This window comes from Rhea pennata, chromosome 10 (assembly GCF_028389875.1).
Source record: "Rhea pennata isolate bPtePen1 chromosome 10, bPtePen1.pri, whole genome shotgun sequence".
Classification (NCBI taxonomy): domain Eukaryota; kingdom Metazoa; phylum Chordata; class Aves; order Rheiformes; family Rheidae; genus Rhea; species Rhea pennata.
The window spans coordinates 14281051-14298512 of record NC_084672.1 but is presented as its reverse complement, the minus strand read 5'-3'; the positions used below and the strand labels follow the sequence as shown (position 1 = coordinate 14298512).

The window sequence follows — 17462 nt, the reverse complement described above, 5'->3', positions numbered from 1 at the left end:
TTGGTAAAATATTCTCTACAGGATTTGACCCTTACCCTTTTCCAAAACGTTGAAAAACATTTTTAAATTAGATTTAAATCTGGCTCGTATTTTTATGGTTTGCATGTGTTGACGTATTCTCTTTCCCTCAGTGCCGCCAAGCTAGGCGAACCAGATCTGAGGTTATGCTGCTGTGGAAGAACAATATTCCAATCATGGTAGAAGTGATGCTACTTCCAGATTGTTGCTATAGTGATGAAGGGCCTAACACTGAAGGGAATGATTTAAATGATCCTGCAATCAAACAAGATGCATTGTTGTTAGAAAGGTGGATTTTGGAACCAGTTCCTCGACAGTAAGTTGGATATTAGGTTTAGCTGATAATTGCAAGAATCTCACCATTTTAAACTTACTAAACTAGTTTGTCAGTGTTTTTAAATTGATCCCTTACCATTATGATTGATCTAATAGAACAACTATTTACCAGTAAAAACTGAGCATCTTTTAATCTTGCTTTGCCTTTGCTCGTACTTTCTGCAATGTACATTGTGTAAAATGGAGTAAAAAAATGCTGCTAGCTGGAAATGGTAATTTTTGTGCATTATTTCTTACGTTTTAAACAACTTAAGTATTTAAGTTGTTATGTACATAGGAACAAATTGTGCTCTATAATTTTTAAAACACTGAAGTGTTTCATTGTTTTACTTGATCCAGCTGTATTTTATTTTCAGAATGAAAATCTGAAAATAAATTTGTCTTACAGTTTTTAGTACAGAGTATCCTAACAATATAATACACTGTACATTTTTATGACTGGAATTTCCTGCAGGGTGTTGGAAAGCATTTAGCTTTCTACCTGAGTGATGATAATATAATTGGAGAGAACAGGCAAGTGGAAAAAGGAAGGAGGACAGCAACAGATCTTTCTGTGAAAGAATGTTTGATTTTGTTAAATTCATTTTTCTATGAATATTTTTTACCAACATCCACTTCTTTCTTCTAATATATTTTAGAAGTGGAGATCGATTTATTGAAGAGAAGACCCTTTTACTGGCTGTTCGGTCTTTTGTTTTCTTCTCTCAGTTAAGTGCTTGGCTAAGTGTTTCACATGGTGCTGTTCCTCGTAACATCCTGTACAGGTACGTCCGAACCAGAAAAAATTGTTTGCTGTTTGCAGGTCGTTGCAAGTAATTTTAAAGTCATTCTTTCTACTTGTTTTTCTGTTTGCTTTCATGGTGCATGTTGTTGGGCCAGGTGTTCTGATGGTTGTATGTAATTTATTTACCTTGCAAAGAATGAGAGTTGCTAGTGTCTTTAACACTTTGTTTCAGAAATTTGTGCTATGAAGTAGATTAATGAAGTCTGTATTAATTTCTGTAAAAGTGCTTTTCTGTTGTTTCAGAGTAAGTGCTGCAGATGTAGACCTGCAATGGACATTCTCCCAGACACCAACTGAACATGTATTTCCTGTTCCTAATGTTTCTCACAATGTGGCCTTGAAAGTCAGCGTCCAGTCCTTGCCTAGACAATCTAACTACCCAGTTTTGACATGTAGTATTCACAGCAACCTTAGCTTTTATGAGAAGAGGATGCAAGAGCATAAATTACATCAGCGCAGTGATTCCATTGCAGTAGAACAATGCAGTATGTCTAGTTTGCAGCGCGTGTGTGGGAACCAAACATGGACAATGATACCTGAAGGCCTACTTAATGTAAAAAAGTCACCTGAATTTACTACATCTATCAGAAGTTTAAAACTTTTTCCATCTGCTGGTCTTGGATCTGACTTTGGAGCCTCACAGTCTAAAGTTCAGTGCTGTAATGCTACAGCAGACAGTAAGACACAATCTCATGAAACATCTGTCAGGACTTTTAAATCCTTTTCCTTGGTTGATTCCCGTGTTTCACATAGTCATTGTTCTCATCGATCCACAGGAGAAACCAATCCTTTGATAGGCTCTTTGCTTCAAGAGCGACAAGAAGTCATAGCAAGAATTGCTCAGCACTTGATTCACTGTGATCCAGCTACTTCACAAGTTAATGGACGTCCGTTCAACATACATGAAACCAACTCAACTACATCAAAAGCTTTTCGGAGTACTTATGAAGATGAAAACTTGCCAAGGAAAGGCAAGGAAACCTCCTCTGTTTCTGTTGCCAACTTAGATAATGCAATACCAGATGATGGTGGTGAAGGTAAAACTAGAACAATACCAGAGATCACGCTGGTTGATTCTCATGTTCCAGTGAACCACTGTGACCATCAGTCTGTGGGAGAGAGCAATCCTTTGATAGGTTCTCTGCTTCAGGAGCGGCAGGAGATGATAGCACGAATTGCCCAACACCTGATTCATTGTGATCCAGCTACTTCTCATCTTACTGGGCATCCATTCAAAGTACATGAAACTAGCCCAGGTTCTTCAAAAATTTTTCGAAGTACGTACGAAGATGAAAATTTGCTGAAGAAAGGCAAGGAAAGATCTTCTGTTTCTTTTGCTAAATCTGATTTTTCTTTGACAGAAGATAGTAGTAAATCAAGGATGAGAACACCTGATGCTCCTGTTAGTCCTTCTAGACTTGATGGTGAAGTGAAGGCTTCTCTAAAACTCCAAGCAAGAAGAAAATTGCTTTTAACAAAACCCAGTGAAGCTGTCCGAAATGCATTTCATCAGACTTCAAATAGAACTTCTCATTCACTTACTAACATGCATGCATCATCTTGTATTAAAGAAAATAAATCTGAATTGTCAGATAAATTGGAAATGATACATTCTGGTTATACACAGAAAGACCAAATAACCAATAGAATTAAACAGTGTTCAAATTTCAGCAGCGTTGATGAACAGATTTGCACAAATAAACTTAAAGAACGAACAGTCATTGGTGAGAAAAATAGCACCGTCAATTTTAACAATTTACAGATAGATAAATGCAGAATACTTGAAGGTACAAAAAAAGCAACTGTGATGCAGGCATCTGACTCTTTGCACAAAAATGAGCTCAAGTGTTTAGATAGAGACTCAAAAAAACCAAATATTTATGAGCAAAATACTCAACTTATTAGTATTGAAAATTATTTAAATAAAGACCATGATAGTTTCAAAAACAAAAACAAACAAGATAAAAATAAAACTGCACATGATGAGAATGAAGACCCAATAGGCCTTGATTTACAAAGCACTTCTCAGAAGAAATCTATAGAAGACTGCTTAGTAAAATGTGAACGACTGAAAAACCCAGATGTGCAGGTAAATAAATACACAAATAAAAGGAGTAAATGGATTACCTGCTGTTAGTCAGGTAACTTGTGAGTGTGTTCAGGATTTGCTAAGAGTCAGTATCAAGAAGGATTTATGCCTGACTTTATATGAAATAGTGTGGTATTCTTGTATGCTTTGAGGTCAAAGTGAAGTTTGTCCCTGTAGCAACCTACATACACACATTCTTAATTTTATGTTTAATGCTTAGAAAAGCATTATTGCGTTCTGCTTCCTGTAATTCTGCTTCCTCTAACCGAGGCAGTTAGACATCCCATTCTTTATAGCACTGTCTGCATGTGATATGTGGTGATTAAAAAGTGAACAGTTTTCAGTGATTGTACACAGAGTCAAAAGGAAACTTCTTCAGAATATTTCCTAAAATGCTAGCTGGATGTAAATTCACTTGGTTGAGAAGTCTGTCTTTTCTGCTAAAGCAAGCCAAGTATTAGCTAGATAGACCCTTGAAATAGCCCATTAATACCATGAGTAAATTTGTTTTGCTCTCACAGAAAATACCATCTCTCAAAAACACAAATGTATGTCGGAAACACAATTTTCGATCCTTGGATGGAACTTCAACCAAGGCTTTTCATCCCAGAACTGGATTGCCTCTACTTTCAAGTCCTGTAAGCTATTTTGAAATTACAGCTTCTAAATGAGAAAGAAAATACTTTGTTCTTTTAATACCTGTGTATTGGAGAAAATTTGACAGAAACGTCTATGTGAATTGTTTATTTTTACTTTCAGTGACACAGGACAAATACTCCTGCTAGCGGAAATTTGAGAGTTAACGCTCAGATGAAGTTGAATGCTAATTCTGGGGATGAAAATATTGGAGAGTTAGTTGTTTATGATACTGACTAACAAAAATTGATACTGGAAAATTCTACAGTGAACAACGCTTTTGTGCTGTTCTAGAGCATAAAAGAAAGCGTTTTAAAGCTTAATGTTTTAAATATGAGCTAGCTTATTTTGTCATTGAAGACTTTTTGTGTGAGTTATTAATACTCGATAGTCTATTATTCTAAAGCTTTTGTTTCTGTGAACTGTTTGTAAGGTATATTCTTCCGTAATCAGAGATGTCATTGACCAATTAGGTAATATAAAATGCTGTGACAAGGCAGACAGATCTTGGGAAAATATAGTTTCTGGTATGTTATTTGGGACCTTTAAACCAAAAGGCAATCTCAATTAAAAATGCAGAAGGAGTGATTGATGTTCTGTAATCAACATATATATTTAATTATTTGGTGCATTGTAAAGTATTTCATATTTTTGGAGGTTTCTGATGGAAATTGATACAACTTATTTACATTTAATATTTTCTGTCATTCCAAAGAGGTGTTTTTCTTAAGAGGTGTACAGTGATTTTGGGGTAGAATTAGTTTTTGTTGTTCAGGTTTCATATTCTTCTAGAAGCTTCTGACTGTTTATGTTGACCAGATTGATGTTTTTAACTAGTCTTTCTTAATCAGAATTTACAGTATTGGTATTAAATAATCCAAGAATTTTCTTCACTAAGTTTAGAATATGTAAAAATGACTCTTCTGCCTTGTTTTTATAATTTTGTAATGCCATTAAAATTTTTGTCAAACTTGGAATAGAGTCTCCTATAGATACAGTGTTCAAATTAACACGTTCTTTTCCTCTTGAGGTTCCTCAAAGGAAAACACAGTCTGGGTGCTTTGATCTGGACTCATCACTGCTACGGTTGAAATGCTTGTCCACAAGAAGGTATATTTTAATAATGAGAAACTTTGAGAATTTGTTTGGAAATAAAATGTCTATACATACCTGTATGCAGCAGTAAAGCAAGTTAACAAAGACAGAACGTGGGGGTGCTTTTCAAAAGACTCATGATTTTGAAATAATTATTTTCAAATTTTGTTGTAGTTCAGCAGAGTAACATTAGATTTCAGACCCTTACAATGGCACATTAGTTGGACAGATTTTCTTTCATGATTCCCTTTTTATCCATTAAACTAACATCACCATCTGACAATATGCAACAAAGGTGGATAAACTTAATTTGGTATGGTTTCTATCTTTTTTCATCATCCCAAAAACTTAAATATTATGAAAACAAATGTCCGTATGTGATTGTTCTGTTTCTCTGTGACGTGAAGTCATTTCAGAATTGTCTTAGCTGACCTAGCAGAAAGAATTTATGTCTGCTTTATGTTGTCAGTGATGTGAAAGATGCTCAGGTGGCTCCAGCATAGGCTAGGGATGGCTAGTCTTGATCTTTTGAGATGAATGTTGAAATCTCCTTATATCTGAGAGTCTGCTGCATGGATGGCGATGGCTGTGACATTCTAAAGCTATTTATACCCAGAAAACAAAAGCAAATTGTGTTCGTGCTTTATACTTATTCTGTTTTCTTTTTAAATAGCCCTCAACAATGTATAAACAGAGACAGTGATCCAGACAGCCATGGGAAACCATTTCTAAGTTCTAGTGCTCCACCAGTAACAAGTCTTAGCCTTCTAGGAAACTTTGAGGTATTACCTTTTCTCTAGAAGGCTTGTGATATTGTTAGTCTTTTTCTGTACTGCTTTTTAAAATGCATTAATGTGGATAATTCCTGTCTGATTGCAATGTGGAAGTTCACAATTGAATTGAATAAAATTTGTTTTAATTTCCAGCTATAAAGGCATGTATTTAACTCCCTGGACATGTTCTGTCTCAGGTTTATAATACAAATTCAGAGATAGAGAAACAGTGAGTTCCTTGTAACTTTAAGGGGTAAGTTTAATTCCCACTTTCGTCAAATCAGGAGGTGTTCTGTTATCTCAAATGAGAGTTAACATCCTGTAACTGTTCATGTTTATGGTGTATATATAATTAGAAAAAAAAGATTCTGACAATTTTAAACATACTTAATGTATCCCAAATGCTCTGTTAAATTAGTATAGTAAACAATATATAGGAGGTATACCCTAGAACTTTTTACTTCATGTAGCATATCAAAATTTAACAACTAAAAGGTATTGCATTTACTGGTTGCATTATACTTTTCTTCCTGAAATATGTATTGAATACTTTGAGAAAAGTTGCGAATTAGTTTACTAATTGCACGTGTCAAGGAAAACCATGCATAAACCCTACTGCAGTAAAATTGTTGGGGGAGAGAAGGGGAGTTGCACAAATTTCAGTAGAATTCAGGTTGGATTTTTATTACACACCTTTATTTTTTTTTTTTTAAAAAAAAAAAGGTACCTTGTGTGATGTTCCTCTGTTAATGGTTATTTATGCTGTGGTTGTGATTTTTGGTATGTCACCTTTCAAAAGACTGTAAGACCCAAGTTCTTACATAACTGCTTATTTACTGGTTAGTTTTGTTAGGTATTATGTGAAGCATTCCTAACCTAAACTGTGTATGTTTTGATTTTTCAGGAGTCTGTCTTGAATTTCCGCTTAGACCCGCTAGGTGTTGTTGATGGTTTCACAGCAGAAGTGGGAGCAAGTGGAGTTTTTTGTCCTACTCACATGACTCTTCCAGTTGAAGTGTCATTCTACAGTGTTTCAGATGATAATGCACCTTCTCCTTATATGGTAAGTGTGTAGTCAAATTTATTCTTCCTCTGTTCAATCCCAGTAGCTTATGAAGGCCAAATATAATAGTCACTTTTCACTGGAAGACTAGCCTGGAAAAAAGCTGATTTTAGCTTGTAGACAGGTGAACTTGTCTAATGTAAGTTTAATTATTGTATTAAAGTATATAACTCTAATTTTGCTGAGGTGTTTTATACTTAGCATATTAATATATGCAAACAATATTGAGTTAGTTCAGAGTTTTTCAGCAAAACTGGTAAAGTTGAGGGCAGTGGAAGTCAAGAATAAGGATATTTTTGCCTTCATCCTTTGAGGCTGCAAAACCCCCAAGTTTTACTTGGAGACAGAATTGGCTTCAGAATGCGGTGATTAAATTCAGATGGATGGAGATGAAGAACAAAAGCTAGGTGAGTATAGAGTTCAGGAAGTGGGGCTTTGGAGGGATTTGGGGTATTTTCAGCTGCATTCAACTAGCCTTCTCATTCTCCTTCCTCTTTTTCCTTTCCCAAACTAGTATTCTTTCTCCTGTTTCTTTCTAGTACCATCCTGCTCCTCTGATCCTGAGATATTGAACATACTTGTCTGCCTCCACGCTTGAGTGATCAGCCCCTGTTACGTCATTTTGTTTAAGTTACCTAAAATAGGCAGTGAGGCAATAGCTACACTTAACTGGATGTGTCTTACTGTTGCAAGGAGCTGCTGCTCCAGGCAACTAACTGACCACTTTGCCAGCAGGTGGCCTAGGTGCAGGCCAAGGTACAGTTGCTTATGGAGAGCTGAGACTCAAAGGTTGTTTAACCCTCTCTTTTTAAGCAAGTGCTATCTGAGCTAGTGTGACACAAATGATTCTCACCAGCTGTTTAGTTTGCCAGTGTTTATACTGACACGTTACTTGTGTTCTCAATATCCATGTATTAATTCTGTTCTGCTTTTCTAGAATGGCAGGTTTTTTGGATGCCTAAGGTGCTACCTTGCAAAAAGCAAAAAGATCTGTTGTATAGTTACATTGAATCAGTCAGATTTGTTTTGAATGCCTGCTAAGTAACATCAATGTTATGTGGGTGATAGATCTAATTTTAAGAGAGGTTGTGGTATGTATATCTATGTCTAATATGGTAAATGATCTGTTTAAACATGCAAGTAAAGTACTGGGCATCCTATCATCTTGAGATTTAGAATTCATGGCACTTTGCCATATTTTGACCTTCTGTTTTTTAAAGTATTCAGAAAAGGAAATGAAATGGCTTTGCAAGTTAAGTTTGAGTAATACAGTTTAAACTTGTAAAAGAAGTATCTATCTTTTGTTTTTATCTTTCTCGTTTTTCAGATGATTTTCCAGGTCCTGAAGGAATTTGTTCCACAAATGGTTAAAGTCGCATTGCTTATTTTACTACCTTGATGTCATTGTTTCATTCTTTTCCACATGTTGTAAACATGCTATTATGGTTGAGTCTCATAGGATTAAAACAGCATTTATATAGTGCCTCCATCATCAGAAACATTGTTTCTATTTGTATAGCTAGTTTCTCTGCTCTGAGTTTGGGGGGAGTTTTTTGTATGTCCACTTTGTTGCGTGACAACAGTTGTGCAGCGCAGTTTAACCAAACATGCACTCTACTGCAATACCTTAATGGTGACCTCAGCATTGTTAAAGTGGAAGAAGTTTCCTGGTGCATGGTATGTGAGAAAGTCAGGTGTTCTGTAGGTCACAGGTCGTGCAAAAGCAAATTATATCATTGCTGAAGTTTTGAATTAGAATGGAAGTTTAGATGCATCTACTATTTTTGAAAAGCAGAAATAGTTCTGTGAGGTTTGGAGTATTATTGGTGCAATTATAGGCCATCTGAAAATGGAAGGGAAGGTACAAGTCTTTCAGTTTTAGAAGAATGCCTTATTTCTCTGTATCTGCTAGACAACTAGTCTTAAGGTGTGGAAACCTGTTCATATTGTTTCAAGAGGAGAATGTACGCTTTATTTCACAGCTTTTAATGGTCTGCCAGTGTATCTGTAAGGCCCCTACTGTTGATTTTAACGGCATCTTAAGTGTTTGCCTTCTCAGTCATTTAATTTTAATACAGTTTATTTTTTTAGAATAAGTACAATTGCATGAATAGAATATTTTCATTTGTTAATGTCTTGGCTTGAACTTTTTTTTTTTTTTTTTTTTTTAGGGTGTTATTACTTTAGAGTCCCTTGGTAAAAGGGGTTATCGGGTACCGCCTTCAGGAACAATACAAGTGGTAGGTACTTGGCAGATTTGAGTGTGCTGAAACCGCTAATATCAAGAAATTCAAGCAGAGGGAATTAGATTTTTTTATTAGAGATAGTTATGAAGCAGTGGAAACATACTTCGAAAAATTAGAATATCACAGTACCTACAGAGATTCATGTTTTTGGAATTTGTGGGACAAATAGCTCCAAACATTTCAACCTCTCTGTGCCGTGAAGAGGTTTAAAATCAGTTACTGAGGATTCAGGATAGTAGCTGGTGGCACAATAGTTTTGAAGAAGTGGTGGATTATGTCACTGTCCAAATTCCAAAATTCTTCTAAAGGCAAGATCCTTGTTAATCATTCAGCTTTATGTAATTTACATAGCAGTTAAAAATAATTTAAGAACACTTCCTTTGTATAATCAAATCAGAAGTTAAATCACAGTCATTCCTAAAACCAACAGCCTTTTTCTTTGAAGAATCCAGTCCAAAATCACAAACTGCTAATCTCATTTTCAACAGTGAAGCCTACCATTGTGTGTCTAGAAAATAATATAGACAAAAAGCTGGCTGAAGAAATAAACCAAAATGTGGATGCAGACTATCAAATAATAGTCATATTCTAGTGTTTTTGATTAGATAGTGATCAGTGTTATTTTTAAAAATGGGAGTTGCTAGTAGCTGAACTGTTGAAGAACAGAAAAAGTGTAGTACACTTTTTGCAGAAATGTTTCTATGTGAAGTAACAACAAAATGCATAGAGGACAGTGTAAATTTTGACTATTTTGGCAGGTGAAATCTTTCTTTAGTTTGTAAACTCAATAGACTATTGTACTTAAGCTGTTTGTCTTTTCAGACCTTATTTAACCCTAACAAAACTGTGGTGAAGATGTTTGTGGTGATCTATGACTTGAGAGAAATGCCAGCTAATCATCAAACATTCCTACGGCAAAGAACTTTTTCTGTTCCTGTGAGACGAGAAATCAAGAGAACTGTCAATAAAGAAAATACTCAACAGGCTGAAGAAAGGCTACTACGCTACCTCATACATCTGAGGTAAGCTCCTCAGAGTAAAGTGAAATACTCCAAGCGCCTGCCAAAAGTTATTGATCTTTTCTTGTCTTTGCCAGACAGCCTTTTTGTATACAGACTTATTTTTAAAAACAAATACTTCTAACTTGGACTTCAAGCTGGACAGTAGAGAAAGAAATGCTAATAAATAATTTGGACTCTGCTGGGGAGAATCAAGGTTAAAATATAAAGCTCTTTTTTTGTCATTAACGTTTTGATATAGCTTAATTCATTTCCTACCAAGAGAGATGTAATTCTGACTGGATTAATGTACCTTTTTTCAAGTCACAGGAAAGAGTGAATATGGATGTTACATGGGTAAAAGCCAAAACTAAGGATCAATGCAGAGATGGTGGCCAGTATCGTAGCACTTTTCCTGTTCAGCGGAATAGGTTCTAATGTGAAAAGTATTGAGTTGCTCCTAAAAATGCAGTACTTAATGGTAAAAACATAAATATCTGTTTAGTGATGCAATACCACTAATAAGTCAGTCACTTTATGATACATTAAGACAATCTTCCTTAATGATTTACAAAGTGCTGCCTGGAACCAGACACTGTTAGGACTATTTGGATGTTCTGAAGACTACAAATTGAAACAAATGAGCAACGATTGCTACATTAGTCTTTCTGCAGTTTGCAGGCTTTTGCTGGCGTTATTGTAGTAAACAGACCACATAAATGCAGACGTAATGATTTGATTGCACCACTTTAAAACCTGACAATAGCTGATGCTCTAAAGCTAGTGAGGAAAGCAAAATTAAGTGTCTTAAACTTTTCAAAAGTTGTATTTCAAACTAGTTGTAGAATTGCTTTCAATGCTTATTATTTTCCTGTTTAATGCCATTGACTTCTACAAAGCACACGTGAATACGACTTTCTCTGTGGCGGTGATTCCAGACCAAGATTTCCCATTAAATGAGTGCTGACAGTCGTAAAAAAAATGTACTTTCATTTACTAGAGTGTGAAAATAGCATCGTGATGAGGCTGTTGAACTGTATATTTGTTCTAAATTTTAGTCTGAATTCAACTTCATCCTTCCAGGAAACACTAATTTGCTGTCTGTCACTTAACCACCTTCTAAAAATTTTCTTCAGGAGTCAATTCTGAAAAAAGAATGTGTACCCCAAATGAAAGGCTCTATTCATATGTAATATAATAACTAATGGAAAGGAACTGTGGACAGGTTACTCACAGCTATAGAAGTGAGGAAAAATCTGTGGCCAGCTGAGCCTGACATAGAGGCATGAAGTATGTTAGAAGTCTATCCTCTCTTAATTTCTGCTTTAATATAATATAGTTTGTAAATTTGCATTCTAAACAGACCTAATACTTAGTTCTGTTTCAAGACAAACCTACTTTCTTCTACATAGTCTTTTATGGATAGTAAGTCTTCTTTCGTGAGCTTCCTTTTCTGATACCTGCTGAGAGAGAGAAATGCAGCGGTCCTGCTGCTTTTAGTTTTAAAGTGCCTATACAGTTTAGCATAGCATTCAGGCCTACCGTAGGGATCTACATGTAAATTTGTGATGCGTGCAGTATAATTGGAAATGTATCTGTTTCTGTATCATAATTATGATGCTTAGATGCTCATCCTGAAAAATGAGTATCTGCAGACTATGCTAGCAGTTTTTTGCTTCAGAGATGAACCCAAATAGTGGGCCTTTTAATTTGATTTCTGCTATTAAACGGAAAATTGCAAAACTGCTTGAAATGTTACAGTAATTTAAGCCAATCTGTCTGAGGGTTATTGAATGGAACATTTCAGACTGTACAGAAGGTTCTGCTTTCTATCTAGTATTACCTTTATTAAAGATGGACTTTAATTGAGACCGTTAATGTGTTTTGGTAGTGTATTATTCATATATAGAGGTGTTAAAAATTATAATGCCTTTCATTTTTAAAAGTAGCAAAGTTTTTTCAAAACCATTTTACTGAAAACTTCTGTGTAAAAGTAAACAACTTAAACTATTGCTATTAAGAAATTTTAAGTTACTCGAGTTAGCTTCAAGCAGCTTTTCATTTTTAGTTGTAGTTTCTGAAAAGAAGTATTTTAAGCTTATAGGTTTAAATTTTGCTAAAAAGACAAACTAAGTCACAAACAGTAAGCGACATTGTGGTAGCTTCTGCTTGTGAGGCCTTAATTACAGCTGTCAGCACTCATATTATGAAAGCTTTTTTCAAGTGGTAATTCAGCAAAAATGCTAGCATAGGTCTGGAGCTTAACGTTGGTAGTGAGATTTCCTAAAACATGAAAACAGTGTCAGTTTTATTGCCCATGCAGCTTTTACATACATATTTTTATATGCTTGAGAAAGTGTTTGATATGCTATTAAACTGTATTTGTACACAGAGCTACAGTATTGAGGTATAAAGTATAGCTTGCTTCAACAAGTAAGCTTTTTTTGCTATACAAAAATCAAGAGTTGAGCTTGCAATTTAAGTAGCCTCTTGAAAATGTTTTTGGGGAAAAAAAATCTGTAAACTCTCAAGCAATGATTCTTGTGTTGTAATTAAATCTGCAATGCAATATATAGGCAGTTAAACAGTTAACCTTCCCATAGCTTAGCATTTTTCAAGATTTTAAAGCTTGGTAGTTACTGACATATTGCCTCTATTTATGGAGCATAATTGGGCTGTAATTGCTGTTGCTTAATGGCTAAGCAATGGTTGTTTTTTCATTAACTAAGTGTTACTGAAGACTGAGGGTAAACGTGAAACTCGTTGTTCAAAGCAGTGATTCTTCAAGGTGTTGAGAAGCTTCTTCTGAGTATTTTCCTGATGTGACATATGTATAGGTGGAAGCTAAGGCTCTTGTTATTAATGATTTATTAGTGCTTTTTGATATTTTTAATCTGTCAGCATTTTTGTGCTCTAGAAATTCATATCATAGTTCTGGCGATTTTTTATTTACACTTACATTGGTTAGTCTCTTCCACTTGCAAAAGGAAAGGTCCTGCTACATGTATTTTTATGGTTATCCTGCTACATTCTGTTTCTGTAGCTTACTCTGTTCATAGTATATGTTGATGGTTTATAAAATGTATAGCATTTGTGCTTGTATGTGTCATTTCTCCAATAATGTTTATCATTTAAAGTTTCTTTTCTCTGCAGTTTTCTTCAGAGGATGGCAGCTTTCTAGCTCATCTTTTATTTGTGTTTTTGAGCTTTCCTGTATTTGTATATTGATATTGTTCTTAAGACACCATCTGTCAGAATTCTTTATTGTGTTTTTCTTGGTTTCCTTGTATGAAACTACTGGAATTGCCTCTTTAAGTTTTTGCTCATAGACACAATGTAAACCAAGTCCCAAGCCAGCCACTCCATGACTACCCTGCAAGGGTGTATGTGATTGTTGCCTTCTGGTTATTCTAATATATTTGTATGCATGAGAAGCAAGTTTCCAAGTCCAATTACAATAGTTAATCTTTCTGACAGAAAAAAAATAGGCAGTAGAAGCAGAGACTTTCAAAAAATCCCCCAAACTCTGTAACTGTTTCCCACTCATCTTCCTTCAATCTTCTTGAAGTGTCATGCTCAAAAAAGCCAAAGTGCAGGGAAGCAATACTTACTGGCGAAAGAGAATCTCGCAAGATTCTCACTACTTGAAAATAGTGATCTTGAGACATTAAAAAAAAAAATCATTAGTTTCTGATAGACCAATCTAAGATGGGAATAATATGGATCTACTTCACAATGATGCTTTGGTAAGTGCATCTATTAAATGTGAATTAATGTAGTCAATTATGCTTTTGATGCAATAGCTATTTCAGTTACATTTTTTTGTTTAAAAATGTCTTACATGCTACATACTGAATTAAATTTTTGTGGTGTTCGGTTTGCTCCTTGTGTCTTACTTCTTGTGCCCTCCTTCAGAGTCTTTTCTGAAAGTAGAATTGGGAATTAAGACAGAAAGTCTTTACCTGCCAGGTAAAGAGCTTTCACACTGACAGCATTGAATGAATAAATAAGGATGGATGGGAGCTCTTTGGGAGCCAGCAGAAGCATTCTGCTAGATCCCACTACATTTAGTGCCCTTGACAGCTGGTATCTAGGAGAGGAGAGCTTTCCTTTGTCTCGCTAAAGCGCTCACTACAGGCTGTTCTGCTTCACCAGTCTAAATGAAACAGTGACATAGAACACACTTCTACATCCTGCCTGTCCCAGACAATTAAACTTTGCTGGATCTTCTATCCTGTTGGTTGTCTTCCTTTCTCCTATCTTAGAATTTCATTTTGATACGTTATTTATTGTCTCCGTGTAAATAGAGATGGTACTTTTGTTTCAATGGGATCAATGAGTAAATTTTTATTAAAAATCAGTGCAAATTCTAATGTACGCAATACTGTCGTGTATGCTTTTGTGTGTGCCTTGCTTTCTCAGCATTTGTAATAATGTTATCTTATGTAGCAATAGATTTTCTCCCTTGCTATGACATGCACGATGATGTTATGCAGCTTTCAGTTATCATAAGAAATCCTTGTTAGGACTCCTGCCTTTCCTGGTTGAGGAAAAGGAATGAAGGACCTCTGCCAGATAAAGACTATAGAATACAGTTCTCTGGAATGCCAATGTAGTCTCCTTATCTGTGGTTGTGAAATCTCAGGGAAAATGGAAATGGCATGTTTCTGGTAGGCTTGGAGGACCTGAATTAGGTAGGCAGTTCAGCTGCAGCAGACAAGGTAAATAGGCCCAGCAATTGGTCACGGTTTACTTCACTGTTTGGGCCAGTGAACTGATCTCTGTGAAGTGGCTTCATATTTTTTGCTTTAAGCTTCTCTCTTTTTTTAATCTGCCTGCAGAAACCCCTTTAGCTACTACTTCTTGAGTTTGACCTAGATTTGTCATGTAGTATAAAGCAGTAATAAACTTCTTGCTGGTACTTTCATAAAGAGCAGTGGAATCTGTCTGTATGATAGTTAGCACTGAAATATATATTTGGCATTGCTTTGATGATTTGAATCTTCCCTTTTGTACATGCTTCGGCTGCCTGTAGTGTATTTTTGGGAGTACACACTTAGGAATCCTTTTTTGCCTTCCCAGGTTCTTGAGAACTTGAATCTATGACTTATGTAATTGCAATATGGACCTTAAATATTCCGTGCCAATTCCAAAGTTAATAGTGTATTGGTAAATAGGAAACAGAATCTTTAAACACCAAAGAATATAAAATAGTTAGAAAAGATCAGGTTAATCTTTCTCCTTTAATTTTAACATGCTGATTACTTACGTACTAGTTTTGTATGTTCGGATGTTTTCTGGCCTTAATTTCTTAAATGAACTCATTTAATACAGTAATATTTAAAGAGGAATGTTTTTCTGTTTATTTGTTTTATAATACAGATAAATATCTTTTCAGGTTCCAGAGTTCTAAATCTGGAAAGATCTACCTCCACAGAGATGTAAGGCTCCTGTTCTCTCGGAAATCCATGGAAGTTGATAGTGGCGCTGCGTATGAACTCAAATCTTACACTGAATCTCCAACAAATCCTCAGTTTTCACCAAGATGTTAGCAAACAATGGCAAACTAAAGTATTCATTTTACTGTTGATTACTCCTTAAAAGCAAAGATTGGTATATGGTATGACAGCATAAAGTTAAATCTGTAAAGGAATGAAAATAGTGTGCAAGAGAGGCAAAGTTCTTCTGTGATCCTGGACCAGTTTTGTAAAGGTTCCTGGAATGAGCTTTGTGTATTCCAAGTAGACTGGAAACAAATACTTAAGTCTAATCTTTTTTGTACTGTTAAACCACTTCATTGGATGTGTTGCAATAGCAAATTCCCAACTTAGTTTAGTGTTTACACTTTTTATTTTATTTTTCAGTTATTTAATATTTAATGTTTCATTTAATACTCAAGTGATGTTTGTCTTTAGTGTTCTAATGTAGCATAAATCTTATGTAAAATCATACTATGTATTTTTGGCATTAATATTGAAATCTGAAATATATACAGATGTCTTTAATCTGTGTGATGTTTTAAGTGATATTCATTTAACTTATTGAAAATGGGGACAGCAGCTGAACTTCCATAACATTTCATACTATGCAAGCATTTGTTTTTTTTCTTTTCTTTCTGTAATGTTCCCCTCTTTTTCTTTCTCACATACAGGTCTAATAGCACTTGCAACCATAGTGCAGAATGTTTCTTATTTACTCATGAATTCAGATCACAGATTCAGTTCATGTTTTGCTCCCTCAATTTCTTTCTTTCATAAAGGGACACTTTAATAATCCTTTCTGTTAATAGTTTGAATGTTTCACATAAATTTTCCTCCCCATATTTGATTTCTCAGATTGTGTTAAAGGATGTACTGTGCAAACAAATTAGTATTTATATCTTAAATATATGCAAAAGCTATGAAACTTGTACTTTTTGTTTTATTTTTAGATAAGGAGATCTTCATGTAATCTGAAATATTTGTAACAGGTCAGTTCCATTCAGGCCAGTAGGTGGCTATAGGAAGTTTTGGTAGGAATGCTACCTTGGGCATATAAGTACTTGCCAATACATATGTTATTCCTAAAACAATGCAATCAGTTAAAAAGGTTATGGTAAGTTCTAAACTGTGTAGCTGAGGGTGAAAAAAGTAGCAGGTTTTTAAGTATACTTGGAGTCTGTCTGTAATGAGGAACAGATTCAGCTGTACAGTATTTGCTGAAGATCTTGGAGTTTTTCAACTGTCTTACCTTCAGTTATGTATTTTTTACACTTTACTCTTTCTTAGTGTCAATAATATAAGAGGAAATGTTCATATTTGGGAGTATAACATCCTTATCTGATGAAGACTTTTGAAAAAAATGAATGTCAACGTTGTAGATTCAACACAGCTCTTATTTAAGTCAGTGCATCATGAAACTTCAGGAAGTCAAACAGGGAAAGTAAGGGAGACTAGATGATACTTAACCACTATCTTCCCACTCTATCTTACAGCTATGATACTGTATATTCAAACAGCTGTTGCTACAGTAAGACAAAGCTCAGGTGTTACAGAATCCATTTCTGACTTAAACAGTATTTTTTCCTCTGTTACACTGGAATTTCAAAGGTTAATGTTTGCTTTACAGAGACTTGGGAAGAACTGTACAGGAAGAGTTTTTTTTTGTTTGTTTGTTTGTTTGTTTTTGTTTTTTTTTTCTATTTCTAGTCATTTGTAAGTCCTGTAAAAACAAGGAAAATGTTTTCTGGGTAGCACAAATGTCAATACAGTTGTACTGTGTACGTAACTAGGATCTGGACTGATGAGAAATAAGAATATGTTGTAGTTCCTTTGTATCTGCTATTCAGTCACAAGCAAACAGCTGGTACTCTCAGAGTAGTTATTTCTGTTGTGGTGCACATCTGTTTACATACATGATGAAATAAGGAATGAAAAAGGACAGAT

At 35.0% G+C, this 17462-nt stretch overlaps 1 protein-coding gene across 3 annotated transcripts in view; it reads left to right on the top strand.

The window, feature by feature from the left end:
- The window catches only part of ATOSA (atos homolog A), a 46265-nt gene extending 29874 nt beyond the window's left edge, over positions 1-16391 (top strand). For 2 of the 3 annotated variants that reach the window (XM_062583813.1, XM_062583811.1), the window contains exons 3-12: positions 132-334; positions 993-1118; positions 1382-3227; positions 3749-3865; positions 4894-4973; positions 5632-5740; positions 6636-6794; positions 8966-9034; positions 9863-10062; positions 15437-16391. In XM_062583813.1, coding sequence (XP_062439797.1) covers positions 132-334; positions 993-1118; positions 1382-3227; positions 3749-3865; positions 4894-4973; positions 5632-5740; positions 6636-6794; positions 8966-9034; positions 9863-10062; positions 15437-15590 — 3063 coding nt within the window. In that variant the 3' untranslated portion in view covers positions 15591-16391. Of the gene's footprint in view, positions 1-131; positions 335-992; positions 1119-1381; positions 3228-3748; positions 3866-4893; positions 4974-5631; positions 5741-6635; positions 6795-7108; positions 7202-8965; positions 9035-9862; positions 10063-15436 lie in introns of those variants that run through there. The other variant, XR_009959447.1, reaches the window with a different exon arrangement.
- The last annotated feature ends 1071 nt before the right edge of the window (positions 16392-17462 follow it).